The sequence below is a fragment of the Cervus canadensis genome, chromosome 30, assembly GCF_019320065.1.
Source record: "Cervus canadensis isolate Bull #8, Minnesota chromosome 30, ASM1932006v1, whole genome shotgun sequence".
NCBI lineage: Eukaryota > Metazoa > Chordata > Mammalia > Artiodactyla > Cervidae > Cervus > Cervus canadensis.
In genome coordinates, this window is record NC_057415.1 from 17067593 (window position 1) to 17090223 (window position 22631).

Here is a 22631-nt window from a genome sequence, read left to right on the forward strand (position 1 = left end):
CTTGCATTGGCAGGCAGGTTCTTTACCTGGCAGGGGTGTTCATTACCACTAGTGCAACCTGGGAAGCCTGCAACTAACATGTATATCAACTATACTTCAATTAAAAAAGTAAAAAAAAAAAGGAAAGAAATGTCAGCTTTCATTCATTATTTTATTCATATCAATTATAAAGAACGAGGCTCACACTTACCTTTAATCTTCACATATTGCAAGTCGGGATTAACACACAGGGCAAGGTTACTAGGAAGAGTCCAGGGAGTAGTTGTCCAGGCAACCAGAGAAACATTTTCATCTTCCTCCAAAGGGAAAGTTACAAATATTGAAGGATCTTGAACATCCTGAAATCAAATGAGATAAAATATTCTTTAATAAAATTCATAATAGTAGACTTGCAAGAAAAAGGAACTGATCCTAAAGAACACAATAATTTGATTTTCAGAATAAACTGAGCTTTAAAAAAAAATCTGCCATATTTGTAAGAAGAAAACACAAAGCAGGAAATTCCAAATACAGTTTTATATAAAGAAATGCTTTAACAATTACCTTAGTAGTCACAACTAAAATACTTAAAGTTTATCAAGAGGGATACATAATGGAGATTTCACTATTACAATGATCTATTTTATAAAGTCTATAAAGAGTTAGGTTAATAAAATAACTATTTTGCAAAACAGGTATTATTTATTCAAAAATATATTAATAAAAAATTCACTGAAGGGTATATGAGAATTGTGTTTTCAACTTTTCAGGAAATCTGAAATTATGTCAAAAATAATCCTTAGTACACAATTAAAGAATGAACAAAACAAAACAAAAAAAAGAAAATAGTGAGTGTTGGCAAGGATGCAGTGTAATCATAACAGTCTAGTGGAGATATTAATCAGTATAACCCCTTTGGAAAAGTCTTTAAGAGTGGGAGACAATGAACCACGGTCCTTGAGTCAAATCTGGCCACTACCAGTTTTGTGTACAGTCCAAGAGCTAAGAATGGTTTTGACAGGACTGACAGACCATGTGGCTTACAAAGTCTAAAATAATTACTATCTGGTCCTTTACATAGTTTGCCAACTCTAGTACTAGAGCTAAATGTAAGTATAACTTTATGACACAATAGTTCCACTCCTGGGAATGTAAGCAATAGAAATATCTATATATACTCCCCAAAACTCAAGTTCTAGAATATTCATTAACAGCCAGTAACTAGGTATTACCCAAAGGGCAATCAACATTAGAAGGGACAGGGACTTCTCTGGTGGTCCAGCGGCTAAGACTCTGTCCTGCAATGCCAGGGAAGCACGCTTAATCCTTGGTCAGGAACTAAGATCCCACATATCATGGAACAACTAAGCCCACTTGGCCACTATTGAAGCCCATGAGCCACAACCAGGTAATCTGTGAGCCTCAAAAAAAGATCTCACACATCACAGCTAAGACCTGACACAGCCACATAAATAAATAAATTTAGCCATTAGAATAGATAAGCTAAATACTGGGCAGTAACTAAAATGATCTATAACTACACACAACACAGATGACTTCCAGAAACACAATCTTGAGCAAAAGAAGTCGGACAGATAAAAAAGAACAAACTGTACAACTGTATTTATATTTAGTAGAGAATCAGTGAACAATGAGGTTGGAATGAGGACAGCAGTAACTATAAAGGAGTAGGGTGATACACACTAAACTGAAAGGACCATGAGAAGGGAGAGCTTTTGATAGATTAATTGATAAGGCTCCTTCTTAACTTTATTGGGGTGTTGGCTTCAAATATACATTCATTTTGTACAAGTATATGGAATAAAGCAAGGAAATGGAAGAGCAAAAAAACTGCTGTCTTATTAAGTCAGGAAATAGGTACTAAGGTATAAAAATATTAATTTTAACATATATAGTAATGAACATAAAAAACTTAAAAAATAAAAAAGCCACTAAAGGGAAACCTAAAATAAAACATTAATAGTGATTTCCTTTGGGTACTGGGATTATAATTTTCTCCTTCTTCTTAATATCTTCTATGGCTTCTAAATTTTCCACAATGAGCATAAGCTTCATAAACAATCACATCAACCAGACTTCTAGAAACTAAAAATTAAGACAATATAAAAAATAAGTATTTTTATATATCATCATTTAGTTTGTGTGTGTATGCTCAGTTATCTTTTGAGAAGTCTGGAAGGATTTTCTTCATTAACTCAATTTACTTCCCTACAGCTTGCTCTTTCCCAATAAGAAAATGTATCTATTTACTTATAGATGAGTATAAACTTTGAAAACTCTAGGACCAAACTACTATAGGAAACTAACATGTAAAAATTTAGTTACCAAAGAAAACTCCAGCACAGTACACAAGGATTTGTATTACAAAATGTTTGGAACAACACTGTTACCATTTGAAAAAAGAAAAAAAAAAAAAACCCTAGCCCTCTGAACAATTCAATTCAAACATCTATCAAAAGAATGAATAGATAAACTGTAACCTATTTGTTAGATGAAAGGGTCCAGGAGATGTAAGAGATGGAGGTTTGATCCCTGGGTCCGAATCCTGGGTTCCTAAGATTCCCTGGAGGAGGAAATGGCAACCTACTCCAGTATTCTCATCTGGAAAATTCCAGACGGAGAAGCCTGGTGGGCTACAATCCATGGGGTCACAGAGTTGGAAACAAATGCACACACACACACATGCAGCAGAGGTCCCCAACCTCTGGGATCCAATCCCTGACGGTCTGAGGTGGAGGTGATATAATCAGTTCACTTCAGTTCAGTCGCTCAGTCAGATCTGACTCTCTGCAACTCCACGGACTGCGGCATACCAGGCTTCCCTATACATCACCAACTCCCGGAGCCTACTCAAACTCATGTCTATTGCATCAGTGATGCCATCCAACCATATCATCCTCTGTCATCCCCTTCTCCTCCTGCCTTCAATCTTTTTCAGCACCAGGGCCTTTTCAAATAAGTCAGTTCTTCGCACCAGGTGGCCAAAGTATTGGAGCTTGAGCTTCAGCATCAGTCCTTCCAATAAATATTCAGGACTGATTTCCTTTAGAATGGACTGGTTTGATCTCCTTGTAGTCCAAGGGACTCTCAAGAGTCTTCAACACCACAGTTCAAAAGCATCAATTCTTTAGCACTCAGCTTTCTTTATAGTCCAACTCTCACACCCATACATGACTACTGGAAAAACCATAGCTTTGACTAGACGGACCTTTGTTGGTAAAGTAACGTCTCTGTCTAGGTTGGTCATAGCTTTTCTTCCAAGGAGCAAGCATCTTTTAATTTCATGGCTGCAGTCACCATCTGCAGTGATTTTGGAGCCCAGAAAAATAAAGTCAGCCACTGTTTCCAGTGTTTCTCCTTTTATTTGCCATAAAGTGATGGGACCGGATGCCATGATCTTAGTTTTTTGAATGCTGAGTTTTAAGCCAACTTTTTCACTCTTCTCTTTCATCAAGAGGCTCTTTAGTTCTTCTACATTTTTAGCCATAAGGGTGGTGTCATCTGCATATCTGAGGATACTGATATTTCCCCTGGCAATCTTGATTCCAGTTTGTAGGTCATCCAACCTGGCATTTTGCATGATGTACTCTGCATGTAAGTTAAATAAGCTAAAAACTAAAGGTGACGTAATAATAACAGAAATAATGTGCACAATAAATGTAATGTGCTTGTATCATCCCCAAACCATCCCCTTACTTGGTCTGTGGAAAAACCGTCTTCCACAAAACCAGTCCCTGGCTCCCAAGAGGCTGGGGATCACTACTACATTGTTGTTCATTCAATAACTTGTGTCTGACTCTTTGTGACCCCATGCAGCACGTCAGGTCTCCCTGCCCCCTCTATTTATTACAGTTTGCCCAAGTTCACGTCCATTGAGTCAGTGATGCTATCCAACCATCTTAAAAAACAGCAGTTAAAATTAAACTTAAAGCTACATGTATAAATAAGAAGGAATTTTAAAACATAATGTTTATTTTAAAAGGCAAGGTTCCAAATAAGAACAATGGATGATACTCAAAAACATATATAAAAACAGTATATACTGTTAATGAATACTTATGTACATAGCAACAATATAAAAATATGCATAATTAAGAAACCCAAATTCAGCATAGTGGTTACCTATCAGGATGTAAAGAAAGAAATGGAAAAGAGAAAGGTGGTGTAAATAAACAAACTGTGGTAGATTTACCCACACAGTAATTAGAACAAAAGATCCATAACTCTACAAAACATGGATGACTATCACAAGCAATGCTGAGAGAGAAAAGCCAGAAAGAAAAGAATACATAGTATATCTTCCCATTTCTTCAAAGTACAGAACCAGACAAAACTAATCAACTGTTACCTGTGATATCTGATATATTTGAAAAAAAACAGATGCATTTAGTGAAACCAATTTTATTTTTAATTTTTTTGGCCATGCCACAGGGCTTGCTGGATTTTAGTTCCAAGAACAGGGACAAAACCTGTGCCCTCAGCAGTGAAAGCTCCGAGTCCTAACCACCGATTCGCTGGGGAATTCCCCAATGCAACCCATTACTTGGTATACTTAGGATCTGTGCATGTCCGAATAAAAAAAACAAATACTGACCTCTATTATATACAGTCAAAGAAAAAAACAAACACAGAAACAAAGTACTTATATCTACAAAATGCAGAGGACAGAGAAAATGTTAAATCAGATTATGAAGTTGTAATCATTAAAATTCAGATCATGGGAAACTCTACAAAGCAACACCTGTTTCCCAGACAACGATTTGCAAAGGTGGGGGGCGGGCGGGGGGCGAGGGAAGCAAAAGAAAAACAGAAATGGAGACCTACACATTAAAAAAGATCTAAGAGACAACTATTACTGAATATGAACTTTCCTTAGGTCTGGATTAAAAAACAAACAACTAGAAATAACCTTAGGGGGAAAAGACGCTATTTATGAGACAAATAGAAATGTGAACACTGATGATATCCAGCAGTTAAACAATTGCAGAATATTTAACATTAAGAATATTCAAAATGATTGATGTGACTTTTTAAGGTGTGACAACAGTACTATGGTAATGTTAAAGAAAGATTAATTTTTAAGAAAGATTAAAGAAAGATTAATTATTAAAGGTACACAATGGATTACTTATCAATAAAATGACATGTCTATAATTTGCTTTTGAAAATGCATCTGGGAGAAATAAGTGAAGTGTGTAGATGCGGCAGGACTGGCTATAGAGACTGTTGCGGATACATGATAGGCACAGGAGAGTTAGCTAATTATTGTCTACTTTTGTGCGTGCTTGAAATTCTTCACATTAAAGTGTTTTTAAGAAGGAAGAAAATACAGCAATATATTCAGATCTGACAAAGTTTAAGCCTTTGGTACTCAACAGTTATTATATTAATCTCTACATTTTTATGTGCTTAATATATTTTATTAAAAAAGTACAATAGTAGGAGTCCCTATGAATAATCCAATGAGATGTTGAAAGCATTCTCTAAGATGGAAAATGCATCTGAAGTGCAAGTTTTAATAATTTTCAAACCTAAGTCATGAAATGAGAATTCTGAACAAATCGAAGTCCTTTAAAAACAAAGAGGACAAGATGTTAAATAACATCAGAAATAAAACCACTACTTGAATACAAACATGTGAGAACAGATACCTCTTATTTCTAAAGACTTACAGTTTTTACTATCTCTCTGGATAAGGTAAAGCAGTACACTGACCCCCTTGGACTGCAAGGAGATCAAACCAGTCAATCCTAAAGGAAATCAATCCTGAATATTCACTTGAAGGACTGATGCTGAAGCTCCAATACTTTGGCCACCTGATGCAAAGAGCTGACTCAGCAGAAAAGACCCCGATGCCGGGAAAGATTGAAGGTAGGAGGAGCAGGGGATGACAGAGAGCAAGATGGCTGGATGGCATCACCGACTCAATGGACATGAGTTTGAGCAAGCTCTGGGAAATGGTGACAGACAGGGAAGCCTGGCGTGCTGTAGTCCTTGGCGTCACAAACAGCTGGACACGACTGAATGACTAAACAAAGTACACTATGTAAATGTCAGACATGTTTAAATTCTTATACCAAAGACAACAAGTTATTTCATTCATCAAAGCAAAGATCATAACACATCACCAACGGCAAATCAGATTTTCTTCCAAATACTTTTAACAAATAAATGATATTACAAGGTCTTAGACGAGGCATAAAATAATCCTAAGCAATAAGCCTTATGAAACAGTGACTTGAGGAAAATAGAGCAGAGCTGGACTTATTAAACAAAGAGAGGCATAAAAATATGGTTAAAATAAGCAAAATCTATCAATCAAAATCTATCTATTAAGACCAGCCGAGGGCTTCTCCAGTGGCTCAGTTCATAAAAATCTGCCTGCCAATGCAGGAGAAGCAAGAGACATGGGTTTGATCCCTAGGTGGGAAGATCCCCTGGAGAAGGAAATGGCAACCCACTCCAATGTTTTTGCCTGGAAAATTCCATGAACAGACGAGCCTGGCAGGCCACAGTCCATGAGGTCAGAGAGAGTCAGACAAAAGTAAGAGCACACGTGGACACATCACATTAAGATACATCATGTACATCACTCCCCAGGCTTAACGTTCCACACTGGGACTAAGTTACCATGGTCATCACAACCATTTAACTTCTGATTACATAACTTAATGTCCAATGCCATCTCACATACCTTGTAATTCTGGTGAGATTCAAAGTTGGAGAGTGGAGTATTGCACGCAGTGGAGAAGGGCATGACTTTCACACCTCTATAAACAAGGCCTTTATCATAGAGTTGTTTGAAGATCCACCTGACAAGTAAAGAGAAAGAATTTTTCAAAACTTACATCGCCAAAATCCTGTTTTCCCAAATACAAACATCTATGCCAGTCTAGTTTCCATTTGCAGAGTATCTGACAGGCAAAGAAGTAGAAACACAATGTCTCTCAACTGGTGAATAGCTGGTAAATTATAACAGATCAGTATAATGAGATATTATGTAGACATTAAACCTGGAGAGGGAAACAATAATCCACTCCTGTATTCTTGCCTGGTGAATCCCATGGACACAGGAGCCTGGCAGGCTACAGTCCATGGGGTCGCAAAGCGTCAGACACCACTTAGCGACTAAACAACAACAATGTAGACATTAAAAGTGCTAGTATCTGTTGATACAGAAAGATGCTCATGACTTGATGTTGACTGAGAAAAGCAATTGACACCATATTGTACAATGAGGTACCATTTATGTGAAACTGTACATATCAGTATACATATTTACATTTTTAGAGATGCTAAAAAAAATAGGTTTCCACCAATGTGTTAACTTACAGTTGGGATTTTAGGTTGTTTTTCTTCATACTTTTCTGGTGTATTGCTTAAATTTCACTATAATGGACAGTTTTACAAAGGCTTAAGTAGAAACAACTGGGATTAGGATCAGATATCTCTCCTATAGTCAGTCAAGAATTTTTACTAAACACTTATTAAACATGTTGCTTTAAGCTAAGTGCACCAAGACACTGCAAAACAGTCATCCCAGGTTCTCCTGTGGTACTAGTCACCTTTCCTAGACGGATACAAGAATGCATTTGGTGGGAATTCTTACTCAATTCTGCCTTTATTTAACTCATTTTTGTAGTTCGAGTCCTAAGTACTCGGAACAATAAATGAATTAAATTCTCTCCCATATGGTAAAATACATTTTTGTGAAAAAACTATGCACAAATTTTCATGGTATTCCTTGACTTTGAATAAAGTCTGAAAGCCTGGTGTCTTGTAAAAAATTTCCCAAATTCAAACTTTAAATTATAGACTCTGATTCACAGTACATTCACAGGAGACCAGAGGAACTGTCAGATTTGATATTAAGATCCAGATTCAAGCCTAAGAGCCATATAACTCGCTGAGTGATCTCAGCGACAAATCACAGTCACTTGCCTTTACCTCCAACAGGGTCTAACCCCAAGTCACAGGACTTTCTGAATCATCTGGGAAAATTGATATGGAAGTATTTTATATATACTCAAAAGTACCAACTCAATCTACATTATCACCATTAACGCTATCATTTAAAATGTATCACCTACTATTATTTTTATATTCACGCTAGGTTTATGTGCCTTATTTATATGTCAACATGTTCCTCGGCAATAACCAACATTCTAACACTAAGAGGCTTTGAATGATTTTCCCGATTGAAGTATGTTTTAATATAAATAAAGAAGTATGATGTAAAGCTGCACTGTCTACTATGGTAGCACTAGCCACATGTGCTCATTTAATTCATTAAAATTAGAAGCTCAGTTTCTCAATCATACTAACCACATTTAAGTGCTAAATACTTAAATGCTGATCTGGAGCATAAAGAATACCTTCTTTTTCAGACATTTAACAGAAACCCTGCATTTTTAGAATGCACTAGTCATGAGAACTCCACCTAGTCAGTGAAATAGGAAGAACCTCTGTCCAAAGTTCCTGCCTTGCCAGAGAATTTAATCAACTTCCACCCTTGGATATATGGGTCTGGAGATGCACTCACAGTGGTACCTTAGTCAGAGGGTCTGAGAACTGCCCTAGATATCTAGCTCCTCAAAGAGCATGTGCCAAGCATGTGCAACAGATATTGACTAATAGAAATGTAATCAGGGAGATAGGAAGGCAGTAAGAAGCACAAACACTTCAATGCAGGGCCCAAAAAAAAAAGAATCCTACAAAAGATCTCTGCAACTCACCTGTAATTACACATAACTTAACAAAAGGAGGACTTCCTCAAGGTCTGAGTTATGTACACAGGGCATTCTGTAGCCATAATAATTGTTTGCCAACTAACGATATGTAATGATTCTCAGACTACTGTAGGAAGCTCAAGTTAAATTACATATCAAAACTGGCATTGCAACAATTCTTATTTACAGTTAAAGGAAGAAAAATTAATTTTGAATCTGTTAGGAAACAGTGACTGCATATATAATTTCTGTCAGTAAAAAGTTCAAGTACACATCAAAAATTCAAGTATCATTAATACCTTCTTAGAATCTAAAATATACTGAATTCAAAGATAAATTTAGGGGTGGAAGGAATGAACAGTACTGTAGAATTTCAGGGAATATAAATACTCTGTATGATAGCAGAATTATGGAAGTATATCGTCACACATCTGTCCAAATCCAAAGAATGTACAAGAAGAGGGAACCCTAATGGAAACTCTGGACTTCAGCTGATTATGATCTGTCAATACAGGTTCATGAATTGTAACAAATGTACCACTCTGGTGGGGGATGATGATAACAGAGGAGGCTCTGTATGTGTGGAGGCATAAAATATGTGGGAAATCTCTGTATCTTCCTCTTTTTATCTTTTTAGAGCATTTTTAGGTTCATAGCAAAATTAAGTCTTTAAAAACAAAGGAAAAAACAAATCAATTCCCAGAGATTTCAGGTAACTATGAAACAAGCTGATTCATACTAGAGCACCTCTCTACTAATACAACAAACAGTCATATTTATACCGTCAAATAAACTTACCAGACAGATTCCATGAATTGTGGATACAAAGTTTTATAGTCATTGTCAAAGTCAATCCATCGGCCAAGTCTGGTAATAGTAGACTTAAAGCATGTGAATATTAAAAAAATAGGAATATTAGAGTTTTTAGACAACGACATGTTATTACATAGCAATTATCATCATTATATATGATGATTGTGGAAGAACAATCAATGGTTCAAGTAAATCTATATTGTAAACAACACATAAAAGTCTACCAAAGCTACCACGTGTCAAACACTGCAGATCTAACTGTTGCTGGCATGAATCATCAATGGTTGCTGAAATTAATGAGTCACAGTATGATAAGAAACAGGGTACTTACTAATTACAAAGGAAAACCCGAAACTTGACAATGGAGAAACTTCACAGAATCGCCTTAGTGAACAACATTAACAACGCCAATGAGACATATCGGCACTACGTGCCTTCTGATATGACAGACTAAGAGGGCTTGATGCTACTTCTTAGGCATTTTTGCCAAAAAAGTATAACCTAAACTGAACCATGAGGAAATATCAGACACTGAAGGAATTTCTGTATTTTTTAAAAGGCGACAAGGTCATGAAGACAAAAGACTAAAGGAATGTTCCAGATTGAAGGAGACTGCAGAGACACAACTGAATGAAATCTGTATTCCTAGACTGGATCTTGCATCAGAAATAAGAATTAGTGGCCAACTGGTTAAATCTGAATAGATGTATAATATTGTATCAATGCTAATTTCTTGATTTTGATAATTATACCATAGTCATTAAAGGTGTTAGCTTTTGGGAAGTGGGTGTTTGGTATAGAGGCTCTTTATACTATTTTGGGGGGAAAAAAACAGCCCACATGTATATTACAACCATCAGGACTTTCCCCTATTAGTGACCAGGCAATAAAGGTAGATTCAGGAAAGTTAGGTTAGGAGAAAATTACGGAGCTTTGATTTTTAGGTTGGTGAAATCAAATTTTATTAAACAATAAGTTTTGAGCAGAAAGAGCATAATAAACAGTCTTGAGAGAAATAACTTGGCAAGCTAAGTGGAAAGAACATGAGCAAGAGACCAATTATTAGATTGTTATAGAAATGAAGACAATGGTGGCTGAAAGACTAGGCTGTAGGAATGAAAAGAAATGTCTAGATAAGAGATATTAAGAAAGGTTAAAGGTTTTAACAGGTCATGATGACTAAAATTTGAACTCTGGAAGACTGATACCACTGGCAGGAACAGCAAATTTGAAACAGTGGTAAGATCATGAAGATGGAAAAAAATAAAAGCCAGATATGTTTTTGCATTGTACAGCAATCTGTACAGTTGTACAACAATCTGAGAGGCAGGGAGGAAGGGGGGAGTTGAAGACCTTTGTTTCTAAGCCCATCAGAATTAAGAGAAGACAAGAGCTCTGCCAGACTTGACAGTTATACTTAAATGTATCGGCTGTGGGAGCTCTATGACTAGAAAAGCAGTGGGCAAGATGGGAATCAAGCTAATATAACAACCAGTCCAAGTGTGAATTATTTTTAACATCTGAATTTTAAAATTGCAACATTCAAGTTAATCTGTTTGTTAGGACAGCATGATTCCTGTCATACACTGTGGGAAGGTAGGAGATTAAATTTGGAAGATCAATCAGGAACATAGAAATCAAAAAAGAGAGGGTTCAGCTTAACAGTTTAGGCAATGAAGTTGAAGATGGAAGCTAAACAGTCCTTTAAAGAGGACAGTCAACTTTGGGTGCATGTCATAAAAAGCACAAACGATCATAAAGTATTTCAACTCCCCTTTAAAAACTAGTTTTTAAAAAAAATTCTACTTAAAACACCAATTATACCTTCCACTCAGTAGAGTATCGCATCACAATTGCTCGGCACTGACTGTTATACTCCGCAATTCCCAATTTGGCTACATCCTCTGGTCCTCTGATTCCCAGGGTCTTATCAATTTCATATTCCTGAAAATTTGCAATAAGATCGTTAACATCCCTGCCCTATGAAATAAATGCAATTCAACAAAGCTAGAAAATAAAAAATTAAAAAATTAGTTCTCAGAAAATCTATAGAGAAAATGAACTGTACACAGTATTATAGAAATAAAGTTGAAGAATATATGAGTATAGCAAAAATTCATAATTTAACATATTATATATTGAAATATAATGCTTATTTTAAAATATCAGAACATAATACAGCTGATGACTCAAACATACCACAGGTAAACCATGACAATCCCAACCAAATCTTCTGTCAACGTGAAACCCACTCTGGTGAGCATATCTTGTAACTATATCTTTAATTGTCCCTGCAAGTATATGTCCATAGTGAGGCAGTCCAGTTGCAAAAGGAGGCCCATCATAGAAGGTAAATCTAAGAGGTAAGAAAAATTTGTTGTTACTTTAAATAGACAGCAGAAACTAAGTCAGCATTTTACTACAGACAGCTCCTGTAACAGTAGAGTCTTTGGGGAGAAGAAAAGCTGCAAGGCTAGGAAACTCAGACATAACTGATTAGATGTCTACTGGAGGCCCTGCATTCAAAAAGGCTAAATATGACCATTTGGAGAGACCTGCATTAGACCATCCATTCTTCATTTATTAGTTCTATGATCTAAAGGAAATTATTCATCCTGATCGTAAGTTAGATCATCGGTAAAATAGGGCAAAAAACACCTAATATAAGGTTTTTTGAGCAGAAGAGACACATGATAAAAACAGTAATTAAAGAAAAGACTGGTTTTTAGGTGAATAAAGACTAGAGGTAGGAAGAACCCCAACAGGAAGCTACTACACTACTTGTCTAAATGCTTAAATGAGAATGGTAATAATAAGAAAAGTGGAAAGGAAGAGACTTGACATATAAACTGTTTGGAAGACCTCAATAAGAAACTGAATGTACCTCTAGTAGTTAAAAGCTCATTCATTCAACATATATCTACTACTGAGATATATAAAGAGGTAGGAGATTCTGAGAAATGATTATTTTTAGACTATACCTTAACCAAAGATATTCACATACTTTGGCTTATGTTTTGATTGCTTTAAGCATTCCTGGAAACAATTAAAGTCAGACCAAAACTGCAAGATTTTCTCTTCTTCAGCAGGAAAATTAATGTTTTCTGGAACTTGTTGAACCATTTTTGTCACTGCAAGAGAAATCAAATTTTTTATTCTCAAAGGAGAAGTCTAGGAATAACAGAGTACCATACATTAAAATGAATGTTCCTATCACTAGCAATGATACTACATGGTACATTAAACTTTTTAAAGGTAAAGTTCACATACCATAAAGTTCACCCTTTTAAAGTGTACAATTCACTTTTGCCTTTTTCTTTTTAAAGTATATACCCAAGACTGTGCAACCACAACCACTCTAATTCCAAAACATTTTCATCACTACTCCCTCTTCAGCTTTCCAAAAAACTGTAAACATTAGCAGTCATTCTCCTTCCTCTTCTTCACTATCTGGTGACTGTTCTGCCTCCTCTCTAGATCTTCCTATTTTGGACATTTCACATAAATGAAATTACGTATATACAGACTACTGGGTCTGGCTTCTTTCACTTAGAATTATGTTTTCAAGGTTCATCCATGTTGTAACAGGTACTCATACTTCATTTTTCATTTATGGCTGGATAATAATTCATTTTACAGATTTCACACTTTTCTTTATTAATTCCTCAGTTCATGGACATTAGCATTGTTTTCACTTTTGGACAGGGCAGTTTTTATGTAGACATAAGTTTTCAGCTCTTAGGTAAATACCTAAGAGTGCAACTGCTGGCTTATGGTAACTGTGTTCAACTTTTTGAGAAACTGCCAAAATGTGTTCCAAAGCTGCTGTGTCATTTTATATTCTCCTAGCAGAGAATAAGATTCCAGTTTTTCTACATCCTCACTCCTTATTGTCCAACTTTGGATTATATGAAATCCTAGGTGGTATAAAGTAGTATCTTACTGTGCTTTTGATTTCCATTTCCCTAATGATTAGTGATGCTGAGCTTATTGGTCATTTTATACCTTCTTTGGAGAAATGTCTATTCATCTTTTGCCTGCTGTTTAATTGGGCTCTCTTTTTACTACTAAGTTGTAAGAATTCTTTATACAATCTAGGTACAAGCCCCTTATCAGTTACAGGATTTGCAAAAAAATTTTCCCATTCCATAGCTTGTTTCTTATTTTCTTCATGGTATATTCTTTGAAGCATGAACACTTTTAATTTTGGTGAAGTGCAGTTTATTTAGAGGTTTTGTTACTTGAACTTTTAGTTTCATATCTAAGAAATCACTACCAACAACAAGGTTGTGATGTTTTAGCTCTTACAGTTAGGTCAATGATCCATCTTGAGTTATTTCTGTATATAGTATGAAGTAAAAACATATGGTACTTTTAAATTTCAAAATTTATGTCCAATTCACACTCATTTATTCTTCAACTACAGTATAACATTTAGTAATTGCAGACAACACATTTCTTAAAAGAAAAGAAAACCTTGCCAATTGTAATGATACTAAAAATTCATTAATAATCTGAAAAAATAAATCTCAAAGTAGGTAAAAATTCTTACCTACATTCATAAGACATAAAGTACTTCTGTTGAATCAACCAAATCTTTCTGAGGGAAACAGGCAAAACCTTAAAAAATGTTAAAGCTAAAAAGATAAGAATGACATTCAAATAATTCCAAGATTATTTTAATTTTACATTTTATCAACTGTGCTGCTTACTCATGATTTTTGTAAAGGACAAATCCTATGCCGCTCTGATTTAGTGCCTAGTGAGAGGTCTTAGTGTCTTTTTCAGAAGTTAACAACCTCATTCAGAAATACATGATCAGTCTGGGTTTAACTATCTAGTGGTTTAACTATCTAGTGGGCATCCTTGAGCCCATTTCTCCTCAAAGCCTATTTATTCTCACTTTATAATTTTAATAAGGTTGGTGACCAGATTTCCAAGCCAACATCAGATTACAATGGGACAGGAACTCTAATAACGAGAAAACAGAGAAGGTGGAAAACCTTAAGAACTCAAGTAACAATCTGAGATAATTGACTCTAGAAGCACAGGAACTGACATACTTCAACCAATTCTGAAAAATCAAAGCCTAAGCACCATAACTGAACTATGCCATAAAAAAAATTTTTTTATTAAAAAAAAAAGCTATGTATATAAAGCAATGGTAGAAATTATGGAATTTCAAAGATCTAGTCCTTACTATGTTAACATATTTTTATTCTATTTTATTTGACAGAGAATGTGAAGAGACTAAAGGACTAACCATGAGATGGCAAATACACAAACTGATTAAAAATAAAATTAGGGAATTTAATTAAAATTATATGGAAATTCAAGATCAGGGAAAATTTAAATCATGCAGATCCTTGGTCTAAATTAGCAACACCGATTCAAGATATAACTGTGAGCTTCCTGGCAGCCAACACAAGGGATTAAAAAGTCAAAAGGATATTAATTTTGCACATAAGTGAAAATCTACAGAAAATGAGATTTATGCCACAGAGGTCTGAGTCACACACGGAAATGAGTGATCTGTTTAATTAATATTTTTAACATCAGATAAAGTTGTTTTTGTTTTTTTTTTTAGATAAAGTTGTTTTTAAAGTTTGTTACAAGCAGTATTTCTCCTGTTGTCCCTCTTTCATTCATTTTTGAGACGTGAGAGTGCCTTTGAGTTTTATATAGGATAAAAATAAGGAAAGAACATGTGTGCCATTTAACTCAACTATCCATTTTCTGATGAGAGTAAGCCATTTGCATGCATGTGTGCGTGCAAAGTTGCTTTAGGTCATGTCCAACTCTGTGCGACCCTATGGACTGTAGCCTGCCAGGCTCCTCTGTCCATGGGATTCTCCAGGCAAGAATACTGGAGTGGGCTGCCATGCCCTCCTCCAGGGGATCTTCCCAACCCAGAGATGGAACCTGCATCTCTTATGTATCCTGCATTGGCAGGCAGGATACATACTTACTACTAGTGCCACCTGGGAAACCCCAGATTGTGCCATTACATGTCATTAAACAGAAGTTGAAAGGCACTTTGCATCTTCAGCTCTTGTCATAACTCACAACCTTTCAAGGATGGAGAGAGGCGTTAAAGTCTGTACATTTACTGATGTAGTAGGAGTCCTACTGGATCAGTGACAACTTTATTAGAGGCCAGTTGAAACTTAAAGAGGTTATACCTGAAGACTAACAGATCTTCAGATATCAACACATTTACGTCTGTCACTCTTAATGCTTATCAAGGCTGGTCTTATTATTACCAGCATCTATAAAAGTTGACTGGAGAAGACTCACCAGCCCTTCCTCAGATTAAGGAGTCCAAATCTACATTTTAACAAGACCTGAGGGGATTAGCATGCACATCACAATTTAAGTCCTCCTCTTAAACTGTTCTGCTATTTTATTTATCTGAATATTTTTCTTTTTTTTTTTTTTTAAAGAAAATGAGAGTTAAGCTTTCTGTGAAGATGGCTTTAAAGTTTTATAAAATTTCCAGTGAGCCTCTACATCTCCAAAGATTAAGAACCACTGCATTATTAGGCCAAACGCAAAGACCCCATGTAATGGCACTGACTATCCCAGGAAGTGTCGTGTATCAGTGACCGGGCTATGGCGGCTGCTGAGGAGAAACAGCCCCCATGCATATATCACAGGATTGCTCTAGCCCCTCACATCCACTGGACAGCTGTACCTGCACAACAGCCTCCAGTAACCACAGGGCTCGTGGGTGAAAGTGGGAGCAGAAAGAGGAGGGGGATTAACCTTACCAGTCATGCTCAGGGAAGCAATCTCCTCTTCTTCCTCTTAACTACAATTCAAGGTCTCCACCGTCTTCCCTAGTCCATGACTCCTTCTCACCTCTTTAGCCTCAACATCCTCTTCAGCAATTTCTAGATACCCTTTTTGACCTTTACTTGTGTTTACCTCAACATATCTTGGAAAAGTACACCAAAAAAATTTAAAAATAAATCTCATGATCTTTACCACACTTGTTCCCATTTTTAATATCACTGTTCTAGTAGTTCCACTATTTCTTCCCCTTACCTGAAATGTCTGAGTCACCTTTAATACTACCAGATGATCCCCACATCCAACAGATCACCAAGTTACATGGGTTTGACTTCTAAGTCTATTTCTCTATTCCGTCTTCCTCATTCCCAGATCTTCATAACCTGCTACATTAAGTCAAATTTAACCCCAGTGGCGGGTCCATCTCCAGCCTTTTTAAAGACAACTTATATCTTATTAACATATAAGCCAGAAAGGCATGCATTGGAGAAGGAAATGGCAACCCACTCCAGTATTCTGGCCTGGAGAATCCCAGGGACAGAGGAGCCTGGCAGGCTGCTGTCTATGGGGTCTCAGAGTCAGACACAACTGAAGCGACTTAGCAGCAGCAGCAGCAGCAAGCCAGAGATATACTTACGCAAATGTGTAAAATATGTATAAAGATATCAACGGAAGCACTTCTATAGACAAATATGTGAAAACAATTTAAATACCCATGAATAAGTAATAGACTAAAATAAATTATGGTACATCAATACCATGCAGGCAGTAAAAATAATAAACCAAAATATGTAAGCATACATATTAAACATACTGAAAACCAGTGAGTCACAGTTGCTGATAGTAATTTATACTATATGCATTATTTTCAAGTATATTAGAAAATATACAAATATATACTAAGTCTATGTTTAAGCAATTCTGTACTTAATTTAGAAGGCTACCCACCAAATTTAACAATGGCCACCACCAGAGAATAGGATACGATGAGGAAAGTGTGAAGGAACAGATTTTTATTTACTTCATATTACTCTGTTTTGATTATTTTTGAGTATGTCATTAACTTTATCAGGTTTCCCTGGTGGCTCAGAAACTAAAGAATCTGTCTGCAATATGGGAGACCCAGGTTTGATCCCTGAGTAGGGAAGATCCCTTGGAGGAGGGAATGGCTACCCACTCCAGTACTCTTGCCTGGAGAATTCCATGGACAGAGGAGCCTGGTAAGCTACAGTCTGTGAGGTCGCAAAGAGTTGGACACGACAAGAGAAAAAAAAATACTATACACCCTGCACACCACCTTCCTAGAGGAAAAGTTCTGGAAGTACCATTTCTCTACTAAAGTACATTTCTGTATTAAAAAAAAAAAATCCAGTGGTTCCTTATTCCCAATGTTCAGGCTTTTCACTGGGGCACGATCTTACCAACAATTCCTGCTCCTGACCTTTCCTTTACTCTTACAAAACTCAAGCTCCGAACTATACCACATTCTTAGACACTGCTGAGAAACAAAACTTTTGGCTCACAAAACTGCTTTCCAGTTTCAGGCCCTTTCTCTTAAGTACTCTAGCACTACTTAGCATAAATGTACTCTGCTCTATGGGAATTTACCAAACCACCTTTTTCAAAATTAAATATCCCCCTCCCCAGAATCTGTTCCTCTCCTACACATCAACGTTTATTTATATTGCATGTCCCATGTCTCTCCAATTCAACTGCAAACTCGTTGCTGGCAAAAGCATTTCACTAACCTCTTACTATTTTGTGTCTCACTGTGTACTTACACAGCATAGGTGCTCAAAAATATTTAAATGAATCCCTTTGTCAGCACCCTTAGTGATACTCCTCCCAATTGATTTTCCAATCTATCCCACTCCATGGGCTCCTCTTGGCAGGAATGATGATTAAGAGGGTTGGCTTTGGAATGTGACAGTTTTGGTGCCACAACTTAGTATGTGGCTTATAGGAAAAGTTATTCAACCTTTAAACCTCAATTCCGTCATCTGTAAAATAAAGGTTGTAAATACTCGCAATATTTAAGATTAAGTGAAATCACAGCAATCACTTGCCATCTATGGAAACTATTACTATTTCTTTGTCCACAAATGCTACTCTTCCTGCCTTTGCCCAGTCACTAAACCATCTTCCCAAAAAGAATGAGTGCAATCTACATTGAGCTGCCTCCTGTTCCCTATAATTCACTTTTTAATAATTACTTATGAAAAGGATACTTTGTCCACTATTTTACCGATAATTTTTAAAAGCTCATCTTATTTACTAAACTCTCTCAATCAATTGCTTTGCCTCTAGTTTCATCCTGCCTTTCTTCTCTCCAACTCCTGAATGAATGCAAAAACTAATATTGTCCCACCTAATAAAAAAAACTCATCTTCCTTCGTGGATTCATTTGAAACACCACTTCACTAAAGAAGAAAATCATAAATTAATAAGGCTGGAAGTTAAGCATCGTCTCCCACTTGTTCCTCACACAAAGCTACAGTGAATACAGCAATTCCCCATCTCCTGAATCACACACAACGTAAAATCCTTTTCTACATTATACTACAGTTCTCTGCACCTACTCCTCCAGTTATTATTCATTTTCAGGGCTAAATCCACTGAAGTTCCTGAGAAGCCTTCTTCTCCCACCGAAGACGTGGTCGTCATCTGGGCCCTTGGATTACGGTTTTAAAGACTGTTAGACGGGAGACGCTGTGCTTACTTCCCTCTAATCACAGACATCCAGCAATACATGCTCATTATGGGAACCTAAGACTTGATGTGTTCTTATGAATACCCAGACTTTCAAGTAATTTCGTCCACCTTCTGAACTTCTCCGGTGAGCTCGATCACACCAAATTCTCTGAATCACTCAACGGCTTAAATGTTAGCTACCGGGATCCCAGGCTGAAGCTGAGTAACTTGCAAGGTTTGTAACGCTCGGTCGAACCGCTCAGCCAGTATTGGTACCTGGTTGGACTCTTTCGCACCATTTAGACCGTCTCCCAATCTTTTCCTTGGAAACGGATATGCACGTACTAACCCATGGCCCCCAATGAACATTGAAAAAAATTCTTGTGAACCAGAGGGGACCGTGGGTCCCCGTGGGCAGGAAGGGGCGTATCTGAGGGGCCCGTGGGCAGGACAAGGTGACCTGGGGAGCCCCGTGGGCAGGACAGGGAGTACCCGAGGGGCCCCACGAGCAGGACCGACCATACCTTAGCGGCATCCAGGACGGCGCAGCTCTGAAAGAAACGAGTCTGCGTCTTGGCCGGGTGATGCAATGTCCAGACAGCGTGAGGCTAAGAGGAAGAGGCCTGGTTTGCCACGGCCAATCAGCGACCGGCATTTGACACCCATCAACAAGCCGGACGCCGATTGGCAACGTGGTGCCCCGGTCACGCCCACCCGGCCGTTCCTAGGTGTGCACTGGGAAGGTTGCAGCTTGACTCCCGGGCGTGACGGCTAAGACTTGCGTTCTTCACGCAGGTAGGGCAACGGTGGAGGACGCGACCGTTTTATAGAATGGAGACTGATGCACACTGGAAACATGTTGTGCATCTAGACAGGGCGTTGTTACACAAGATGTTTGCCTTCATCGGTGTTCACCTCACTGTACATAGAATAGATGTGCATTTCCCCACGGGTAAACCAAATGCAATGCCAGGGCCTCATTTACGGTGTGGAGCCGTGAGTGAGCAGTGTCAAGGCTGCTTTACTAGGTATATTAAGGAAAGGAAAGGATATTAAGGAAAGCAAGCCTAGACATTAAGGCAATATTTTTTTAGTGTAATGGAGACCTGCACCAAAGCACCCTGGAGTCTGCAAAAATGCAGTCTTGGAGCAAAGACTAGGCTTGTTAAGTCTCTGAGATGGGTCACAAATATCTTCCTGTGGAATGTGCTCAGGTCTGTGCAACTCTTTGCGACCCCATGGACTGTAGTCTGCCAGGCTCCTCTGTTCATGGGATTTTTCAGCCAGAGGAATACTAGAGTGGGTTACCATTTCCTCCTTACGGGGATCTTTCCTACCCTGGGATGGAACCTGTGTCTCTTGCATCTCCTGCATCGGCAGGCTGATTGTTCACCACTACCACCACCTGGGAAGCCCATTTTAACACACATTCTGGATGATTATGCTCCTCACTAAAATTCTTGACCTGCCTATCTTCAGAGACCCTCCTATATCTCAGGGAAATACAGAGGCCACAGAATGGTCTGAGAGGAGCTGAAGCACTAGAGGTCAGTGCAGTTCACAGAAACCTTTCCTTTCTCCTTGAGTGCCATCTGCAGAGTTTTCATGAATTGTACTGCAGAAATAATGGTAAACAAACATACAGAGAGATATAACAAGAAAGGAAGAAAATGCCTGACAACCAGCTTTATAACTATTACATCTTAATGATTCCTGAATTGAAAACAAAATTATTTGCCTATTAGCCTGCTTACTTACTTAATATCACTGATTTGAGTCTCCCCAGCACCTTTTGGGTATGTTGATTAAAAACCAAAGGGAATCTAAAGCCATGCAAAGGACAGTTGATCACAGCATTGGAGCCAGACTATGAAGAAAATTTCAGCCCTTGACAAGTTGAGAGTAATTCAGTGTATAACTGCTTAGTATAGCCAATAATATATCCGGGAGTGGCCTGTGGGTGTCCAGGAGTCTCTGGAGGAGGCGTGGGTCGGGGTTGGCCTGCTGCAGGGTTGGGGGCACTGAGGATGCACATGCATCTTTTGAGGGAGGTCACCATTATCTGCATTACCTCCACCATAGTTTGGCTCCACATAAATAGCAGGGACGGAACACAGCTCCACCCATCAACAGAAAATTGGATTAACAATTTACTGAGCATGGCCCCACCAATGAAACAGGACAAAGGCTAAGATTTTTGCCAAGAGAATTCACTGGTCATAGCAAACACCCTCGTCCAAAAACACAGGAGAAGTTTCTACACATGGACATCACCAGATGGTCAACACCGAAATCTGATTATATTCTTTGCAGCCAAAGATGGAGAAGCTTTACACAGTCAGCAAAAACAAGACCGGGAGCTGACTGTGGCTCAGATTATGAACTCCTTATTGCCAAATTCAGACATAAACTGAAGAAAGTAGGGAAAACCATTTGACCATTCAAGTATGACCTAAAGCAAATGGTTAATGATTATACAGTGGAAGTAGGAAATAGATTTAAGGGACTAGATCTGGTAGACAGAGTGCCTGATGAACTATGGATGGAGGTTCGTGACATTGTACAGGAGACAGGGACCAAGACCATCTCCAAGGAAAAAAAATGCAAAAAAGCAAAAAGCAAAGGAGAACAGGAAAGATATACCCATTTGAATGCAGAGTTCCAAAGAATAGCAAGGAGAGATAAGAAAGCCTTCCTCAGTGATCAGTGCAAAGAAATAGAGGAAAATAACGCAATAGGAAAGATTAGAGATCGCTTGAAGACAATCAGAGATAGCAAAGGAACATTTCATGCAAAGATGGGCTGGATAAAGTACAGAAATGGTATGGACCTAACAGAAGCAGATATTTAAGAAGAGGTGGCAAGAATAAACAGAATTGTACAAAAAAAGACCTTCATGACCCAGATACTCACGATGGTATGATCACTCACCTAGAGCCAGACATCCTGGAATGTGAGGTCAAATGGGCCTTAGGAAGCATCACTATGAACAAAGCTAGTGGAGATGATGGAATTCCAGTTGAGCTATTTCAAATCCTAAAAGATGATGCTGTGAAAGTGCCGCACTCAATATGCCTGCAAATTTGAAAACTCAGCAGTGGCCACAGGACTGGGAAAGGTCAGTTTTCATTCTAAACCCAAAGAAAGGCAATGCCAAAGAATGCTCAAACTACCACAAACTGGACTCATCACACATGCTAGTAAAGTAATACTCAAAATTCTCCAAGCCAGGCTTCAGCAATACGTGAACTGTGAACCTCCAGATGTTCAAGCTGGATTTAGAAAAGGCAGAGGAACCAGAGATCAAATTGCCAACATCAGCTGGATCATCGAAAAAGCAAGGTAGTTCCAGAAAAACATCTGCTTTATTGACTATGCCAAAGCCTTTGACTGTGTGGATCACAACAAACTCTAGAGAATTCTTCAAGAGATGGGAATACCAGACCACCTGACCTGCCTGTTGAGAAATCTGTATGCAGGTTGAGAAGCAACAGTTAGAAATGGACATGGAACAACAGACTGGTTCCAAATAGGAAAAGTAGTACATCAAAGCTGTATATTGCCACCCTGCTTATTTAACTTATATGCAGAGTACATCATGAGAAA

At 37.8% G+C, this 22631-nt stretch overlaps 1 protein-coding gene and 1 non-coding gene across 4 annotated transcripts in view; both read right to left on the bottom strand.

Moving 5' to 3' along the window:
• The window catches only part of IARS1 (isoleucyl-tRNA synthetase 1), an 81094-nt gene extending 61432 nt beyond the window's left edge, over positions 1-19662 (bottom strand). Inside the window, exons 1-7 of one of the 3 annotated variants that reach the window (XM_043453105.1) lie at positions 19550-19662; positions 12547-12673; positions 11742-11898; positions 11367-11486; positions 9528-9610; positions 6695-6812; positions 191-338 (exon numbers count right to left, since the gene is read on the bottom strand). In XM_043453105.1, coding sequence (XP_043309040.1) covers positions 191-338; positions 6695-6812; positions 9528-9610; positions 11367-11486; positions 11742-11898; positions 12547-12665 — 745 coding nt within the window. In that variant the 5' untranslated portion in view covers positions 12666-12673; positions 19550-19662. Of the gene's footprint in view, positions 1-190; positions 339-6694; positions 6813-9527; positions 9611-11366; positions 11487-11741; positions 11899-12523; positions 12674-14094; positions 14174-19549 lie in introns of those variants that run through there. The other 2 variants (XM_043453104.1, XM_043453106.1) reach the window with 2 other exon arrangements.
• On the bottom strand, positions 16134-16266 carry LOC122432153. The gene has a single exon (XR_006266766.1). It is a non-coding gene; the product is annotated as a small nucleolar RNA SNORA84 (small nucleolar RNA).
• Positions 19663-22631: the final 2969 nt, after the last annotated feature.